The sequence below is a fragment of the Nerophis lumbriciformis genome, linkage group LG10 (assembly GCF_033978685.3).
Source record: "Nerophis lumbriciformis linkage group LG10, RoL_Nlum_v2.1, whole genome shotgun sequence".
In the NCBI taxonomy this organism is placed as follows: Eukaryota; Metazoa; Chordata; class Actinopteri; order Syngnathiformes; family Syngnathidae; genus Nerophis; species Nerophis lumbriciformis.
The window spans coordinates 14,694,952-14,714,625 of NC_084557.2; the positions used below are offsets into that span (position 1 = coordinate 14,694,952).

General features: G+C 38.1%; 1 protein-coding gene across 2 annotated transcripts in view; it reads left to right on the forward strand.

The window, feature by feature from the left end:
- Window positions 1-19,674, forward strand: part of cdh13 (cadherin 13, H-cadherin (heart)) — an 892,196-nt gene that overhangs the window by 532,546 nt on the left and 339,976 nt on the right. Inside the window, exons 1-2 of one of the 2 annotated variants that reach the window (XM_061970207.2) lie at window positions 15,817-15,916; window positions 17,218-17,396. In XM_061970207.2, coding sequence (XP_061826191.1) covers window positions 15,910-15,916; window positions 17,218-17,396 — 186 coding nt within the window. In that variant the 5' untranslated portion in view covers window positions 15,817-15,909. Of the gene's footprint in view, window positions 1-15,816; window positions 15,917-17,217; window positions 17,397-19,674 lie in introns of those variants that run through there. The other variant, XM_061970208.1, reaches the window with a different exon arrangement.

Consider the following 19,674-nt stretch of genomic DNA (forward strand, 5'->3'; position numbering starts at 1 on the left):
TGGCAGTATCTGCTGGTAATTTATCACGATTCAGGTCCATTTATGTGTCTGTACTGTGCATAATCAATACAATATATAATAACACACTATTATTCATTATATCACAGCGAGGGATGCACTGATCCCACTTTTTTTCAGTTCTTATACTATCCTGATGGAGACCTCTGTTTCCTTTTAATATTAATACCGTATTTTTCTATAAGGCGTACTTAAAATCCTTTCATTTTCTCAAAACTCCACAGTGCGCCTTATAACCCGGTGCGCCTAATGTACGGAATAAATTACGGTTGTGCTTACCGACCTCAAAGCTATTTTATTTGGTACATGGTGAAATGATAAGTGTGACCAGTAGATGGCAGTCGCACCTAAGAGATACGTGTAGACTGCGATATGACTCAAGTAAACAACACCAAAATGTTATATGGTCCATTGAAAATATAGAACATTACACACGGTTCTCAAATATCCATCAAAATGTTTTAGTACGACTTTGGTAAGCTATGAAGCCGCACCGCTTGATGGATTGTCCTGTGCTTCAACATACAAGTATTATTATGGTGTGTGTATAAGTTAAGGCATATTATCTGGCGTTTTGTTTCGCAATATTATGCAAAAGCAACTTTTCCTACCTTCTGGTACCTGCTGATCTGTAATTGGGATCTGCATAAGTCCTGAAAATATGCGCGCGTCCGACTTTGTAGTCGGTGCCGAGGCCGTAGTCAATATTCCTTCTTTTTCTCTATCCTCTTGTTATGTGACATCCATCCTCTGCTGTTGCCATTTTTAATACAAAGTAGTGTAAAGTTCTTACCTATATCTGTCAGTAAATTCGACATGAAAGCTCTAAAACATACCGGTGTAGTGAGTTTACATTATTGACCCAAGGAACTTTAGTTATTAGAGAGTTCCAGTCGGACAATTTTTCACGGGACACATTTCCGGCGTTGTTATTGCACTAGTGAGTCACGGATGAGGAGATGCTGCTCCGTTATTGATTGAAGTAAAATCTGAATGTCATTAAAACAGTTAGCTCCATCTTTTGACACTTCTTCCACTCCCGTCCTTGCACGCTACACCGCTACAACAAAGATGACGGGCAGAAGACGCTGCCGAAGGTGAGCCACGTAAATAAGACCGCCCACAAAACGGCGCATCCTGAAGCGACTGTCAGAAAGAGGCTTGAAGATGATCTGTAAAACATCATCTATGCAACATTTTGAACAAAGAACCACCATTATATGTTATGTAGACCAGTGTTTTTCAACCACTGTGCCGCGGCACATTAGTGTGCCGTGAGATACAGTCTGGTGTGCCGTGGGAGATTAACTTATGTCACCTATTTGGGTTAAAAATATTTTTTGCAAACCAGTAATTAGAGTCTGCAAATGATGTGTTGTTGTTGAGTGTCGGTGCTGTCTAGAGCTGGGCAGAGTAACCGTGTAATACTCTTCCATATCAGTAGGTGGCAGCCGGTAGATAATTGCTTTGTAGATGTCGGAAACAGCGGGAGGCAGCGTGCATGTAAAAAGGTATCTAATGCTTAAACCAAAAATAAACAAAAGGTGAGTGCCCCTAAGAAAAGGCATTGAAGCTTAGGGAAGGTTATGCAGAACAAAACTAAAACTGAACTGGCTACAAAGTAAACAAAAACAGAATGCTGGATGACAGCAAAGACTTACTGTGGAGCAAAGACGGCGTCCACAAAGTACATCCGAACATGACATGACAATCAACAATGTCCCCACAAAGAAGTATAAAAACAAGTGAAATATTCTTGATTGCTAAAACAAAGTAGATGCGGGGAATATCGCTAAAAAGAAGACATGAAACTGCTACAGGAAAATACCTAAAAAAGAGAAAAAGACACCAAAATATGAGCGCAAGACAAGAACTAAAACACTACACACAGGAAAACAGCAACAAACTCCAAATAAGTCACGGCGCGATGTGACAGGTGGTGACAGTACACCTACTTTGAGACAAGAGCTATAGTGATGCATGGTTGGTTATGGTTTAAAGTCATATCCAACAATTGGGACAACGACTTTTTTACTGTCAACTGAGTTTCATTTTTTAGTGTTTTCTGCTGGTGGTGTGCCTCCGCATTTTTTCTAAGCAAAAAATGTGCCTTGGCTCAAAAAAGGTTGAAAATCACTGATGTAGACCACAAGATAGTTTTCCATTTAGAAAAAAATAAAAATAATAATACGACCCTTTTAATGCGCCCTATAATCCGGTGTGCCTTTTGTATGAAAATAGACCCGCTCATCGACGGTGCGCCTTATAATCTGGTGCGCCCTGTGGTCCGGAAAATATGGTATATTTGTCATTGTGTGGTCAGGTAAAGATCCCAAATGCAGAACCAGATGTCGTATCCCTAACCCTAACCATAACCCTCTCACATAGAACAGTTCTAACTGGATGTAAAACTATAGCAGCCAATGCATTAAAAGGTAAAAAATTAAAACACTGACAAAAAAAAAAAAATGGACTAGAAGCACTCCCGAGCAGGACGGCGTCACAGGGTGCTAGGAAATCACATAAGCAAGGTGTATCATGATCGGCAAGCAGATCAGGAAGAAAAACAAAACCACGACCCCGTCCTGTAGCCAGGGAGTATCAACACCTCGAATTAGTGAGTGGCTACAGGTGCGCCTTGTGGCACCGCCCTCTCAGGAAGCAGTGGGGTCTAAAGTAGAAACACAAAACAAAGGACAGGCAGAAATAAATGTGAATACTTTCCGGATGCACTATATTCTAATGTAGTCATTGTCGCCTGCTCAGTGGCCTAGTGGTTAGAGTGTCCGCCCTGAGATCGGTAGGTCGTGAGTTCAAACCCCGCCCGAGTCAGACCAAAGACTATAAAAATGGGACCCATTACCTCCCTCAGCATCAAGGGTTGGAATCGGGGCTTAAATCACAAAATGATTCCTGAGCGTGGCCACCGCTGCTGCTCACTGCTCCCCTCACCTCCCAGGGGTCAAACGCGAAGGGTAATTTCGCCACACCTAGTGTGTGTGTGACTATCAGTGGTACTTTAACTTTAACGCTAGACTGAGAAAGCTGACTGCTTAGGTGCTGACAATTTGTTTCGTAGTGACTAAAAGGAAGACCAAATCATTATCCTATTTTTGTGTAATTTTGTGTAAAACATCATACCAGCAGCAGCCCAGACCAGTGTTGTGACATTACTTGTAATGTGATCATGTTACATTCAAGAGATGCGGCTCAATGAAAATATGAGATGTGTTCACTGAGACAACCAATTTGGACAGCATTTTAATTCTGTAATTTACTGCCAGCGAGCGTGTGTGTGTGTGTGTGTGTGTGTCTGTGTGCTAAGTGGTGTGTGTATGTGATGGCTGTGTCATTTTGAAAAGTGTGGCTTTCCGGCTGTGAAGTGGAACACAGTTTAAGTAATGAATGAGACGGTGGTGTGTAATTAGTCCGTAGAGGAAGGATTACCGGTTTACCTTAACATTAATGGTTCACCTTGAAGTGCAAATGGGCACTTTTACCTTCAGCTGGACGAAGACTCTTTGCTTTGATCCATACTTTACCTTTGTGAATAATGCTCATTCTGTCAGTTGAGATAAGAAGCCAAGGAAGGGTGAGCTGGAGCATGTCTCAGCTGACGTTTGGCCAGAAGTGAAGTATACTTTGGACTCGTGTTGTCCCGATACCAATATTTTGGTACCGGTACCAACATTATTGTGATACTTTTCGGTACTTTTCTAAATAAAGGGCACCACAAAAAATGGCACTATTGGCTTTATTTTGACAAAAAAATGTACGGTAAATTAAATATATGTTTTTTATTGCAAGTTTGTCCTTAAATGAATTAGTGAACATACAAAACAACTTGTCTTTTAGTAGTAAGTAAGCAAACAAAGGCTCCTAATTCATACTTGCCAACCCTCCCGGATTTTCCGGGAGACTCCCGAAATTCAGCGCCTCTCCCGAAAACCTCCCGGGACAAATTTTCTCCCGAAAATCTCCCGAAATTCAGGCGGAGCTGGAGGCCACGCCCCCTCCAGGTTTATTGTTAGGCAGTTTCATTAACGTCCTCCCAGCACGGCAACAACACACAACAACTGCAGTCACGTTTTCGTCTACCGTAAAGCAGTTTGTCTGCCGTAAACAGCAATGTTGTGACACTCTTAAACAGGACAATACTGCCATCTACTGTACATGCTTATGTGACATTAACATTTAGGGCTTTTAGAGAGTGCAGTGCACAAAGGCGCACACAACAAGGAGACGAAGCAGAATGCATCATCAGAGAGGGTGTTCAGCATGGTTAGAAAAATAGTGACAGAGAATAGAACAAGGATGGACAATACAACCCTTAACTCAACAATGAGTAGATGAGTGTTATGTGTGTGTATATGTGTAAATAAATGAACACTGAAATTCAAGTATTTCTCTTATATATATATATATATATATATATATATATATATATATATATATATATATATATATATATATATATATATATATAAGAGAAATACTCATGAAACAGGCCTGTTTCATGAGGGGGGGTACCCTCAATCATCAGGAGATTTTATATATATATATATATATATATATATATATATATATATATATATATATATATATATATATATATATATATATGTATATAATAAAATAAATATATATATATATATATATATATATAGCTAGAATTCACTGAAAGTCAAGTAGTCAAGTATTTCTTATATATATATATATATCTATATATATATATATATATAGATATATGTATATATATATATATATATATATATATATATATATATATATATATATATATATATATATATATATATATATATATATATATATATATATATGAAATACTTGACTTGGGGAATTCTAGCTGTAAATATACTCCTCCCCTCTTAACCTAATTATGGTAGTCTTGAATCCTACTAAAAAGAACACTAAACACCAAAATGACAATACAACAAACACACATTGGGCAACACAAAGAGCAACTTCCTTTAAAGGTCCCATATATGGGTTATACATATGATTTTGAGCAATCGGTAGATAACCAACTGTACTTGGAACGCCCACTTTCCATTGCTGAAGTGACGGCATCTACAGAACTGGAGCCCATTTCCCCGCATAGACAGTGTGGATAAAAGCATGCAAAACTAGTATTTTGATCACTTCATTCTATGTTTTTCTCGCCCTAGTCCATGATTACTTCAAAACTTATATAGTTAATATGAAGAGCAAACAAGAAATATAAACAAATCACTATTTCTGGACTTTCTTGCTCTTCCATCTCCTCCAAGCATCTTGAGGAAAACATCAGTAGAAGAGGATATAAAACAGAATACTAGTGGCTTACCTTCGTTTTCTCTTGTTTTTGAGCGCCGGGTCTGCTCTTTTCCAATTTTTGGCAGTTTCTAACTCTGTCTTTTTCACCTGGAGGGTGCTCCTGATTTTGAGTCTTTTATTTTTTTCCCATCCAAACTTTGACCAAAGTCCTCCTTCTACAAAGTCGAAATCATTAAAATGATTGCTGCAAATTTCACTCTTGCTTGGTCCGTCCATTTTGCATGAGTCAATTTGACTGGAGAGGTTCCCATCGTTTGAACATGTATACTGAGTGACCCCTTCCTTAGTTGTATTACTACAACCTGCAACAATGTGTCTGGCAGACGTACCGAATTTGCAAATTTATTCAAAGTATGCATAAAAATAACATAATTTGGTATGAAAATGCTACTAAAACACATACAAACAGAAAATTAAACTGCCTCCAGTGCTCTGCGGGTGTCGCCAGCAGACTGATTTTAGAGTTAAAAGTGGTTGTTCCAAAGTGTACTGAAAACAAGCTTAAAATCTGCTCTGTCTATTCTGGGGGGAGTTGTACCTGTAGGCATAATTTTTAGGTCCACAATAATGGAATAAGTGCCAATGTTGTCAGCATTTGAGATAACATTGTACTTGATTAAAGTACAGTGTTCTATTTTCCTATATTTAAAAACAGTGATACTGTTCAAACTGTGTGTAATGTTTCACTGGTCAAAAGTATCACATATACTTGTTAAATAAAACAATGTATACTTAGGCCTACTACGGTACTGTAATTCAATGTTGGTCATTATGATGGTACTCAAAGAGCCACGTTTCTTCTGATGTGGCACTTGTTTGGGAAAATTGTATCAATAAATTTGACTTTTTTGTTTCAGACGATTAAAAAAACAAAAATAATGTTTTTTTCTTCATATTTTTTGCTCTCAATAACTCCCTTTTATTTCCTTCGGGAGATTCACACACACATATTCCAGCATCGTTAATGTTAACGCCAAACTAGAGCGAGACATGTGCTCCAAATAAAAGAATAGTGTTTTTTTAGTGGTTTGGTTTTGCGGCAACAGGCTTGGAACAAATGACTGCACGCTGCAAAGTTTGTTTAAAAATGACAGCAGCACTGTAACAATGTAACATGACGACATTGCACACTGATTTGTAATCAGCCCTTTGCATGTGTATATTGCACTTGTATTTTAAATTGCTTTTTATTATGTACTTTAAATCTTGTTGTGTAATTGTTTTGTGGATGCTAAATGTGTCTTAAAAAGGACTACATATGGAAATTAGCATGGTGCTAAATCTGGTGCAGCCATGTTTTTATGTAACCCCACGTTGTCCTTTAAATAAAATTAACAAACACAACAAACCTATTCCAGCACCTGAAACCAAAGCATCAAGCCAAGTGGGGGGAAATGCAATTATTTACAAGGTGAACAAGAACATAACAAGCAAACAAACTCCTGCGAAAAAGCAGCTTTCTGTGAAGGAATCATCCACACAAGGTCCCATGTTTGATGAGAAAGAGGCACAGTGGAAAAGTAAAGTTTTACCATTCGGTGTATTGACTTTTTAAAAATTCTAACCAAAGCCAAAACAGTTCTTCCCTCTTTTGCCAGTAATTCATCTTCGGGTTTTGTTGGTTTAGCTTCCATTGTGCGTTCCGACTGATGCATTGTTAACATTTACGTTACGCCAGGGTCTTGCCGTCATGTTCTTTCAATTAACTTTGCAGCTACTTTAGCTACAACTCTGATATAAAAATTACGACGTAAATGACAAAAAATTATCAGAATAAGAATCAGAAATACTTTATTAATCCCCAAGGGGAATTTGAGATTTTCAGCACAATGCCATTCAAGAGCAGACGAACATTACAGGGAAACAGAACAGGTTCGCTGACGGGTCTGCCGACTTCCGGCGCCCTCTACAGAAAAGGTGGAAAACCAGTAAACAGGAAACATTTCTAATTGTTGATCTAAATAGTAGGGGTGTAACGGTACGTGTATTTGTATTGAACCGTTTCGGTACGGGGGTTTCGGTTCGGTGCAGAGGTGTACCTAACAAGTTTCCAAATGGACATATTAAGTAGCGTACCCCACGTTGTGTAAACAATGCACACCGAGGCACAACACATGGCATGCAAGCAGCTAACAGGCTACGATAGACTGACCATACGTCCTCTTTTCACCGGACATGTCCTCTTTTGCAGAGCTGTCAGGGCGGAGTTTCTTAAATGCCTCAAATGTCTGGCAATTTGAGTTAGTGTTGCGTGTTTTTTCAATGTACGTTCAGGGTTAAGAAGGGGTTAAAAACAAAACAAATTGTGCGAGCAGCAGCATTCGTGAGGGAGGGGCAGAGACAGAGAGAGAGAGAGAGTTATGATAAACGTGCATGCGTCGCCAGGCTCTGCTTTTTATCCATAGATTTATCAGATAAAAGTTTTTATTATCTATAGCAGGGATGTCAAAAGTGTGCCCCGGAGGCCATTTGCGGCCCACAGCTAATGTTTTAAAGGCCCACGGCACATTCGAAAAATACTATTAAAATAAACAAAAACATAACAAAAGTGAAATAAAAAAGCTTAAAGGTGAAATGTAATTTAGAAAAAGTTGCAATGTTGACTAATAAAACAAAGCTGTTTTTTTTCTTTCGAACTGTCATTGCTCAAAACATAATATTGAATCAAAATCAATGTTATTATGAATTATTGACCTATCCAAGGTTCCCATTATTTCACATCAAATATTCCACTAAGAAAAATATTTTTGGTTGAAGATTTTGCAAATTTGGTAAATAAATAACCCAAAAATGTATATTTTCTTGTTTTCTTACTGTACCGAAAATGAACCGAAACGTGACCTCTAAACCGAGGTACGTACCGAACCGAAATGTTTATGTACCGTTACACCCCTACTAAATAGTCATATATTAAACTTTGAGAGCACATAATGACAAAACTAAAAGTCGGCAATTCCAGATGTGAATGTGCTTTTATTCTGAAGGTTTCGCCCTGGATGTTTCAGACACTAAAAATAAAAAAAAAGATTACTTGATTTTTATAATGTAACATTGCATGGTGAAAACAAGCTTGGTGGTACAAGAACTTAATATATAGTGCTTATTAGTTGATCTAGATGTACTTAACAAAATGTATGTGAGAGAAAGAATAGAGAGGCACAGTCCAGGATTAAGGTGCATTTTAAATCTAAAATGCTTTTAAAAACAATGAACATGAAATAATTTACAACAGAAAAAATGACATTGCTTTAAACTTAATACCACATATATTTTTTTTTTTTCTGTCAGTGCATTAGCATAAATAACATTCAAAAGTACACCTGTAGCTTTCATATTTAAATATGTCCCCATGTATGTCATAATTTGGTCACAAACTTAAGTGGTAATGCATTCTTTAAGGTATTTTACAGTTTTAAAAGCCTACATCGTACGATAGACATGTGTACACCCTTTTACAAATGCATTGTTGCCTGCACTATCCAACCCAGTTTATGAGGGATTGCACAATCACAGGAATAGGGTCTCCTTTTTTTTGCACTGTATATGTGTCATGACTTGATCCTGGGTGTTTGCTTTTCCGGGATGCAACGGAAAGTTGGCTCGGGCGAGACGGGAATGTAAGTACATGATTTATTTAATTTTATCAAAAAAAAGTACAGACGAAAAGCGCGCACAGTGACGGAGAAACAACTTGGCTATGAAAACAAATACTTGCACAAAGGCAGAAACTATGAACAATTAAACAAAAACACAAACTGTGGCATTAATAAACAAAACTTACTTGGCATGGACAAAAGGAGCAGCATGAACGATGGGCATGAAAAAAGTATCAGGAATGTGCAGAGCATAAATGTGGGATGTCGTCAGAACGACAAACTGAAAACAATGAACTTAAATACTATAGACATGATTAGTGAAAGCAGGTGCGTGACGTGACAGGTGAAAACGAATGGTTGCTATGGTGACAAAACAAAACAAAAGTGCACAAAAAGTCCAAAAACAAAACCGAACATGACTAAAACAAAACATGATCACACAGACATGACAATTTGATCAGGAAATACAAATACAATCATTCGTAAATGCAGCTTTTTTTTTTACCAAGTACACTTTTGAAAACAATTGAAATCCTACACAAAATGCAATAAACAATTATTTTTGACAGATATAAATATTCATTGTATGTTATTTACTTTATAATATTTTTTTCATAATGACAGGTAAGGCTTTGCCTTACTTGCCTCTCCTGATTGTGATGCTACATCTATTGAACATCAGTAAGCGTACCTACAAATCCCAGCCAGATGCTTATTCGGTCTCCAAAAGTGGGTACGAACTTTACTTCAACCCGGTTGTCGACAAACTCATGTTTACTTCTCAACTTTCTTTTACAACGATGGCTTGATAGTGCAAATGTGTGGGAAAAAAAACAGGGAAATTGTAAGACTCTGTCACCAATAACAATGTGTGTGTCAAATATGTACAACAAGGCTGTCTTGCAAGAATTTAAACACTGGTTTGGAACACTTTTTGCTCATAAAATATAACCACTATATTTTGCAAAATCAAATAATTACTGTGTCAGGTGCAATATTTTCTTTATACTTCAGTAAAGGATAGCTCATTTATAATGACAGATTTTGGTGTACGAAAGTCTCTTGCTTCAATTTGCAGGCATAAAAATGTCCCACATTTCACAGTGTCAGACCTTTGCTTTGCCATACGTGTCCATCTGTGTCCTGAACTTACCCCCCCATTGCACTTCTCCTCCTCCAAGAAGAAATGCGGCATTGAGCAAATGCTTGTCTGACTGAGAGTACCGTATTTTTCGGACTATAAGTCGCAGTTTTTTTCATAGATTGGACGGGCTCCAGTGCAACTTATATATGTTTTTTTCCTTCTTTATTATGCATTTTCGGCAGGTGCGACTTATACTCCAAAAAATACGGTAAATGACAGCCAGAACATAAAGCACCAGAATGGACTCAATTTACAAATGTTTTGCAGCACTTGGGGAAAGAAAAAATATATAAAAACGGGATGCGGCCTGACAGGGTGCATATCTGTATGCACGTATGAAAGCAGGTGTCCTGCAAATGGTGTCATCGCCGTCAAGCAGCAGATTGAGGGTGTATCAGAAAGGAACTCTTACATCAGCTCTGCACAAGCAAAGAGGTTTTTTTTTTAATTTGAATCTCAGTACAAGTTAAAAGGCATGTCTTGTCACATGCAGATTCAAGGACATTCATACATTATGTTTGTTTTGAACATCAGTATAAAGGAACGGGCCATCAAACAGGTGCACTGGCACAATCTAATACAGGGGTCGGCAACACAAAACGTTGAAAAGAGCCAAACTGGACCAAAAATACAAAAAAACAAAACTGTCTGAAAAAATGAAAAGTATATAAGTCTTATAATGAAGGCAACCAATGACATACGTGTCTATATTAGCTATAATAGCCTACTATCAAAATGACTATGTGTCGCAGGCTGAAGCAAATCTTCGTTGACAGAAATGTTAAATGTAACATTTATTCTACACATTTTTACAACATTAGAAACCATTAGTAAATCAGAGGCTACTCAGAAGGTGAGATAACTCCTGGAAATTAAATGACTTTTAATGGCCAAAGGTATAGATGTGTGTGTCCAAGTTAAAGGAAACGGCAAGCTGTCTTTATTTAATAGATTTATTACAATCTTTGGCAAGCTAGGTAATGTTTGCTGTGGTCTGGAACAACATGCCACACAAACAACTATCTGAAATGCAGCCAATATTACATGCAGATAATCAATCAATCAATCAATCAATGTTTATTTATATAGCCCTAAATCACAAGTGTCTCAAAGGGCTGCACAAGCCACAACGACATCCTCGGTACAGAGCCCACATAAGGGCAAGGAAAAACTCACCCCAGTGGGACGTCGATGTGAATTACTATGAGAAACCTTGGAGAGGACCGCATATGTGGGTCGCCCCCCCCCCCCCCCCCCCCCCCCCCTCTAGGTGAGACCGAATGCAATGGATGTCGAGTGGGTCTGACATAATATTGTGAGAGTCCAGTCCATAGTGGATCCAACATAATAGTAAGAGTCCAGTCCATAGTGGGGCCAGCTGGAAACCATCCCGAGCGGAGACGAGTCAGCAGCGCAGAGATGTTCCCAACCGATGCACAGGCAAGCGGTGCACCCCGACTCTGGACAGCCAGCACTTCATCCATGGCCACCGGACCTGTGCCCCCCCCGCACCCCCTCCACAAGGGAGAGGGGAGCAGAGGAGAAAAGAAAAGAAACGGCAGATCAACTGGTCTAAAAGGGGGGTCTATTTAAAGGCTAGAGTATACAAATGACTTTTAAGATGGGACTTAAATGCTTCTACTGAGGTAGCATCTCTAACTGTTACCGGGAGGGCATTCCATAGTGCTGGAGCCCGAATAGAAAACGCTCTATAGCCCGCAGACTTTTTTTGGGCTCTGGGAATCACTAATAAGCCGGAGTTCTTTGAACGCAGATTTCTTGCCGGGACATATGGTACAATACAATCGGCAAGATAGGCTGGAGCTAGACCGTGTAGTATTTTATACGTAAGTAGTAAAACCTTAAAGTCACATCTTAAGTGCACAGGAAGCCAGTGCAAGTGAGCCAGTATAGGCGTAATATGATCAAACTTTCTTGTTCTTGTCAAAAGTCTAGCAGCCGCATTTTGTACCAACTGTAATCTTTTAATGCTAGACATAGGGAGACCCGAAAATAATACGTTACAGTAGTCGAGACGAGACGAAGCGAACGCATGAATAATGATCTCTAATGATAATGTGTCATGAGACATGCAAAACAAAATTATATACAAAAAGGATAAGAGAAAAGGATATTAAATGCACACAAATATACCTACAAAGGAGGCATAATGATGCAATATGTACATACAATTAGTCTAAATAGCATGTTAGCATGGATTAGCTTGCAGTCATGCACTGAGCAAATATGTCAGATTAGCACTCCAACAAGTCAATAACATCAACAAAGTGCGCCTTTGTGCATTCACGCACAGCATGAAACATTTGGTGGACAGAATGAGAAAAAGAAGGAGTGGAAGATTTTACATGTAAACAAACTGTTGCGTCACAGTCCACACTATGGTGAGTTCAAGAACCGTCGAAATTAGTAGGACAAAACAATATTCACCAAATACTCTCATCAGTGAAGCATACACACAAACATATTAAACAGTGGGATTTCTAACAATTGGGAAGGTTTGTGCCATGTTTGTCCTCAAACAAAAAACATACTAAAACAAAAAAAATATTTTTTCCCCCATCTTTTTCCATTTTCAATCTTTTTTTTTTTTTAAATGCTCCAGGGAGAGCATGTGGCTCGAGAGCCGCGGGTACGATACATCTAATAAAGGAGCTGAATCAAATTCTACTATTGAAGATTAAGATTAAATAATAATGATTAAATAATAATGCAGTCAGGGAGATTTTAATGGAAAATGCATTGTTATTATCAGTATTGGTTGCAATGAAAAATGCATGTAATGTGTGACTATGAACAATGATACAATATAGACAAAAACATGAGCAATGTAATAAAAGTAGAGGGATAAAATAAATACAGTATTGCACATCCATCTTAGGGGGTAAGAGGAGCTGCCAATTATGGCTGTCAGATCCTAACATCCTTCTGTCTTGATGATGTCCAGTTGGCAGCCTAGGACAGAGTTAGCTCTCCTTTTCCACTCAAGAAAAATACCATATATCGTGAGCTGAACTCCAAAATCCGACACTTTTTTCGATGTAGACAAAAGGCCAATTTATTGTTGAAAAATCTGTCTAAATCTGTGTTAGTGAGGACTTCTCCTTTGCCGAGATAATCCATTCTCCGCAGAAGCGTGGCATATCGAGATGCTGATTTGACAGGGTGATTATTGCACAACAAGATGTGCTATTTTATCACACGGCACAATGCCACAGATGGCACAAGTGTTGAGGGAGTGTGCAGTAGACATGCTGACTGCAGAAACATCCACAAGAGATGTTGCCTGTTAATTGAATGTTCATTCCTCTAATATAAGCCGTCTCTAAAAGCATCTCAGAGAACTCCGCAGTGCATCGAACCCGGCCAGACCGCATGTGACCGCACAAGCCAAGGACCACCCCATGCAGTGTCTTCCCCGCCAGCAGGGTCTAATACACAGGTGTCACACTCAAGGCTCAGGGGCTTGATATGGCCCGCCACTTCATTTTATTAGGCCCTCGAAAGCCTGGAAATAATATGTATCAATAAAGCACTGTAACTTTTCTTACTAAATATGTTATTTCTTTCTAGTTTGGTAGAAAAAAAATATATGCACTCCGTGTAATCGCAAATTATGTCAACTTAAACATTGTGTAATTATGCAAAAATGTATGATCGAACATTCAAACCATTTTTAAATAGAAATAAATACTAATTATAAGGATTTCAAAGCAAGTTATCCATCAACGTGTGCAATCAAAAAGTAGCAATTGATAAAATTGCTACTAAAATTGTGAAATTTACTGTGGTTTTTACAGCATTTTTCTCTAAATGAAAAAAACAGTACTTTTTTTACTGTAATAAACCGTGGTGCCATCTTGGCATACACCGAAAAATCTACAGTTGTTTTGCGGTAAAATAAACAACAAAAAACTGTCCGCTCAGGTGCCCAAAATTTACTGTAAAATTGCAGTTTTTTTTATTTACAGTAAAAAAACAAATGTAAATTTTACAGTAAAATTCTTGCAACTGAGCTGCATTTTTTTTCCCCATAAAAACAACAGTACTGTTTTTCCATTTACAGTAATATACACTAAATTTTAAGGTGAAATGATTGCAATTTACGATATGTTTGTTACATTTTAATTTAAAAAAAAATCTAATAAAATGCATTAAAACAATTGTGTAATAATAGTATTCACTTTTGGAAGTGGCCCTCTGGGGACAAACATAAATGCGGTGTGGCCCTCAGTGAAAATGACTTTGACACCTCTGGTCTAAGACCAGTCAACTGCTGCTGCTGAAGAAATTGGTTTGCATAACCAACCCCGCCCGCCTCAACTGACGCACGGAGGGGGGGTTTGGTGGTAGCGGGGGTGTATATTGCAGCCCGGAAGAGTTAGGGCTGCATGGGATTCTGGGTATTTGTTTTGTTGTGTTTTATGTTGTGTTACGGTGCGGATGTTCTCCCGAAATGTGTTTGTCATTCTTGTTTGGTGTGGATTCACAGTGTGGCGCGTATTTCTAACAGTGTTAAAGTTATTTATACAGGCACCGTCAGTGTAACCTGTATCGCTGTTGGCCACTTTAAGTATGCATGGCATTTACGTGTGTGTGCGTGCTGAAGTCGCACATATTTTGTAATCGGGCCGGCACGTTGTTGGAATGGATGAAAAGCAGACGTGACGACAGCTCGTGGAGAACGATAAACGCAGTGCCTTTAAAGCACGCCCCCAAGACTATGGTCCGGGTGGACTACGAGGTATAATGACTGATGAACAACTTTGTTCGATAATGAAGGTTACCTCAGCTCGAAGCCTGAGCCCCGACATTAATGAACTGGCATCCAAGAAAAGATCGCAGGTATCTGGCTTGGGCACATCAGATCAGATAAGTGTGTTGCAAACTGAGCAGTTTAAAGTCCTGAATGGTTGGGTTATTCATTGTTATTTTATTTTCTAATTTATTAGCCTGTGGAAAAAGTTAATGTTGATATTTACCTCAGAAGGCTGCAAATAGAAAAAAGGCATTCAATTTTTATTTAAATTGTATTTGATATGCCATTGATATTTTTGAATTATTATTATTATTATTATTTGAAACTTGATTTTGCATGTCACTGTAAAGTTATACAAGCCTTGCTTGTTCAATATTCAATGCAAAACTTGTTTGGGTCCCTATTAAAAGGTTAATTTGTTCAACCTTGGCCCGCGGCTTTGTTCAGTTTTAAATTTTGTCCCACACTGTATTTGAGTTTGACACCCCTGCCCGAGGGGTTATGGTATAGGCAGACATATGTTATGGACAACGAACAAAACAACAAAAAATCACTCTAAGCCTGGGCCCCTGGAGAAGGGGTCCAGACTGAGGCCAAGGAAAAAAATAACATCATAGCCATGGCACACATTGCACGACAATGTGTGTAAGAGGGAAACATCAAAGAACACAAGGGAAGTAAAAGACATTAAAAGAGCAGAGCTGATGCAACCAGATGCCACTCCAGCAGTGCCACTTCTACACACAGCCACAAAACTAAAACAACAAAAAATAAACAACCAATAATATACATGTCATGTCTGTGTGATCATGTTTTGTTTTGGTTATGTTCGGTTGGTTTTTGGACTCTTTGTGCACTCTTGTTTGTTTTGTTTCCATGACAACCCATGGGTTTTCACCTGTCCTCATGTCACGCACCTGATTCATTTGGACTCACACACCTGTCATTAATCATGTCCAAGACTATTTAAGCCGATAGTTGCCAGGAAGTCAGCCTGGCGACATTAACTCTGTTTGACTTCTGCTACACATGCTTCCATGCCAAGTGAGTTTTGTCTATATTCTTGTCACAGTAAGTGTTTATTTGTTTCATGTTTATTTGTGGTAGTTTTTGTTTCTTAGCCAAGTTTATTTCCGCCTTGTACGCGCCTTTTGTTTGCACCCTTTTTTTGTAGTTTATAGTAATAATTAAACCATGTCTTTACCTGCACGCCACGTTCGCTTCAATTCTTGCATCTCGGGAAAACAAACACCCCAAAGTCCACATCTTTATGACAATACATCCATAGACAAGCAACCAAACAAAAACATCATTTCAAAACCCACACACACTGTGTGGGTATCCCACACCATTGTCTGCTGGTGTGTGTGTGTGTGTGTGTGGGGGGGGGGTAGCATGGCCAGAGACAGGAGCAGACCCAACAAAGCAACCAAGAGAGCCGACCCCAACCTCGGCCGCTCATCAACTCTCGGTTAGTGTCCAGTAGTGATGGGTTGATGAGGCGTCATGAAGCGTTACGACACATTGCAAAACTGTATTAATACTGTGTCACTAAATACTGACATCTGCTGGACATTAAAAATCCCTACAGGCAACCTATGGGCCGACTCAACTGACACTGATTTTATGACCTAGTACAGTGTTTCTCAAATGGGGGTACTTGAAGGTATGCCAAGGGGTACGTGAGATTTTTAAAAACTATTCTAAAAATAGCAACAATTCAAAAATCCTTTATAAATATATTTATTGAATAATACTTCAACAAAATATGAATGTAAGTTCATAAACTGAACATCAAATCAAGTAGGCTATTCCATTCATTACCATAAACCCAGAGTTTTCACCCATGCCTCACTAAAATGTCTGTCAAAAAGAACTGTGAAAAGAAATGCAACAATGCAATATTCAGTGTTGACAGCTAGATTTTTTTGTGGACATGTTCCATAAATATTGATGTTAAAGATTTCTTTTTTTTTGTGAAGAAATGTATAGAATTAAGTTCATGAATCCAGATGGATCTCTATTACAATCCCCAAAGAGAGCACTTTAAGTTGATGATTACTTCTATGTGTAGAAATCTTTATTTATAATTGAATCACTTGTTTATTTTTCAACCAAGTTTTTAGTTATGTGTATATCTTTTTTTCCAAATAGTTAAAAAAAGACCACTACAAATGAGCACTGTTATACAATTTAATAAATCAGAAATTGATGACTTTCCACTCAAGAATCCTAAACGGAGAGAATTATTTGACCCTACTCAGAAACGTACTGTATTACAAGGAATGTGTTTAGCTCTCTCACTGAAATAATGTAGTTGAACTCTTTACCGTACTCCCTTCCAGGAACCACGGTGATGACAATGATGGCGTTCGATGCAGACGACCCCGCCACAGATAACGCAGCTTTGCGTTACAACATCCTCCGACAGTCGCCGGACAAACCCTCCCCAAATATGTTCTACATCGATGCAGAGAGAGGCGACATTGTTACTGTCATCTCCCCGACTCTACTTGACAGAGAGGTAGGTCAATATGGTAAAGATGCATTGTATTTCATCATTTACAAACCCCAAAACCAGTGAAGTTGGCACGTTGTGTAAATAGTAGGGATGTCCGATAATGGCTTTTTGCCGATATCCGATATCAACCGATACCGATATATACAGTCGTGGAATTAACACATTGGTATGCCTAATTTGGACAACCAGGGATGGTGAAGATAAGGTACTTTTTTTTTTTAATTGATAAAATAAGATAAATAAATTTTCTTGAATAAAAAAGAAAGTAAAACAATATAAAAACAGTTACATAGAAACTAGTAATTAATGAAAATTAGTCAAATTAACTGTTAAAAGTTAGTACTATTAGTGGACCAGCAGCACGCACAATCATGTGTTCTTACGGACTGTATCCCTTGCAGACTGTATTGATATATATTGATATATAATGTAGGAACCAGAATATTAATAACAGAAAGAAACAACCCTTTAGTGTGAATGGGGAAGGGAGTTTTTTGGGTTGGTGCACTAATTGTAAGTGTATCTTGTGTTTTTTATGTTGATTTAATAAAAAACAAAAAACAAAAAAAAAAAAAAAACAATACCGATAATAAAAAAAAAACGATACCGATAATTTCCGATATTACATTTTAACGCATTGATCGTCATCTCTAGTAAATAGTAAATAAAAACAGAATACAATGATTTGCAAATCCTTTTCAACCTATATTCAATCGAATAGACTGCAAAGACAAGATACTTAACGTTCAAACTGGAAAACATTGTTAATTTTTGCAGTATTAGCTCATTTGGAATCTGATGCCTGCAACATGTTTCAAAAAAGCTGGCACAAGTGGCAAAAAAGACTGAGAAAGTTGAGGAATGCTCATCAAACACTTATTTGGGACATCCCACAGGTGAACAGGCTAATTGGGAACAGGTGGGTGTCATGATTGGGTATAAAAGCTGCTTCCATGAAATGCTCAGTCATTCACAAACAAGGATGGGGCGATTGTGAACACATGCGTGAGCAAATAGTCGAACAGTTTAAGAACAACATTTCTCAACAAGCAATTGCAAGGAATTTAGGGATTTCACCATCTAAGGCAGGGGTCCCCAACCGGTCCATGGATCGATTGGTACTGGGCCACACAAGGGGAAAAAAAAAAATAAAAAAAAATACGTATTTATTTATTTTTATTTTTTATTTTTATTAAATCAACATAAAAAACACAACATACACTTACAATTAATGCACCAACCCAAAAAACCTCCCTCCCCCATTTACACTCATTTGCACAGAAGGGTTGTTTCTTTCTGTTATTAATATTTGTGGCTCCTACATTATATATCAATATAGATCAATAAAGTCTGCTGGGATACAGTCCGTAAGCACACATGATTGTATTTTTTTATGACAAAAAAATTAAAAAAAAAAATATCCCCCCCGGTCCATGGGCCAACCTTTCAAGCGTTGACCGGTCCGCAGGTACAAAAAGGTTGGGGACCACTGATCTAAGGTCTGTAATATCATCAAAAGGTTCAGAGAATCTGTAGAAATCACTGCACATAACATTTAATGCCCGTGACCTTGGATCCCTCAGGCGATACTGCATCAAAAAGCGACATCAGTGTGTAAAGGATATCACCACATGGGCTCAGAACCACTGTCAGTAACTACAGTTTGTCGCTACATCTGTAAGTGCAAGTTAAAACTCTACTAGGCAAAGCCAAAGCCATTTATCAACAACACCCAGAAACTTAAGCTGTACATCAAGCAAGAATGGGAAATAATTCCACCTGAAAAGCTTCAACGATTGGTTTCCTAAGTTCCCAAACGTTTACTGAGTGGTGCTAAAAAGAAAGGCCATGTAACACAGTGGTAACAATGCCCCCGTGCCAACTTTTTTGCAATGTGTTGCTGCCATTAAATTCTAAGTTGATGATTATTAAAAAAAAAAAAAAAAAAGTTTCTCAGTTCAAACATTAAATATCTTGTCTTTGCAGTCTATTTAATTGAATATAAGTTGAAAATTATTTGCATATCATTGTATTCTGTTTTTATTTACAAATTACACAACGTGCCAACTTCACTGGTTTTGAGTTTTGTAAATACCTTGACTTAAATTCTCGCTCATCATGACGACAATGCTGAACGTGGGCATATGATCTTGGATCGGGCATATGCATGTCATGTGTTTGCTTTGCTTTTGAGGGCTGAACCTGATACTGAACAGTTTCAGCATTGCTATATTCCAGCAAGCATGTGCCAGTGCAAAATGGGTTTTTATACCGTGCCCTC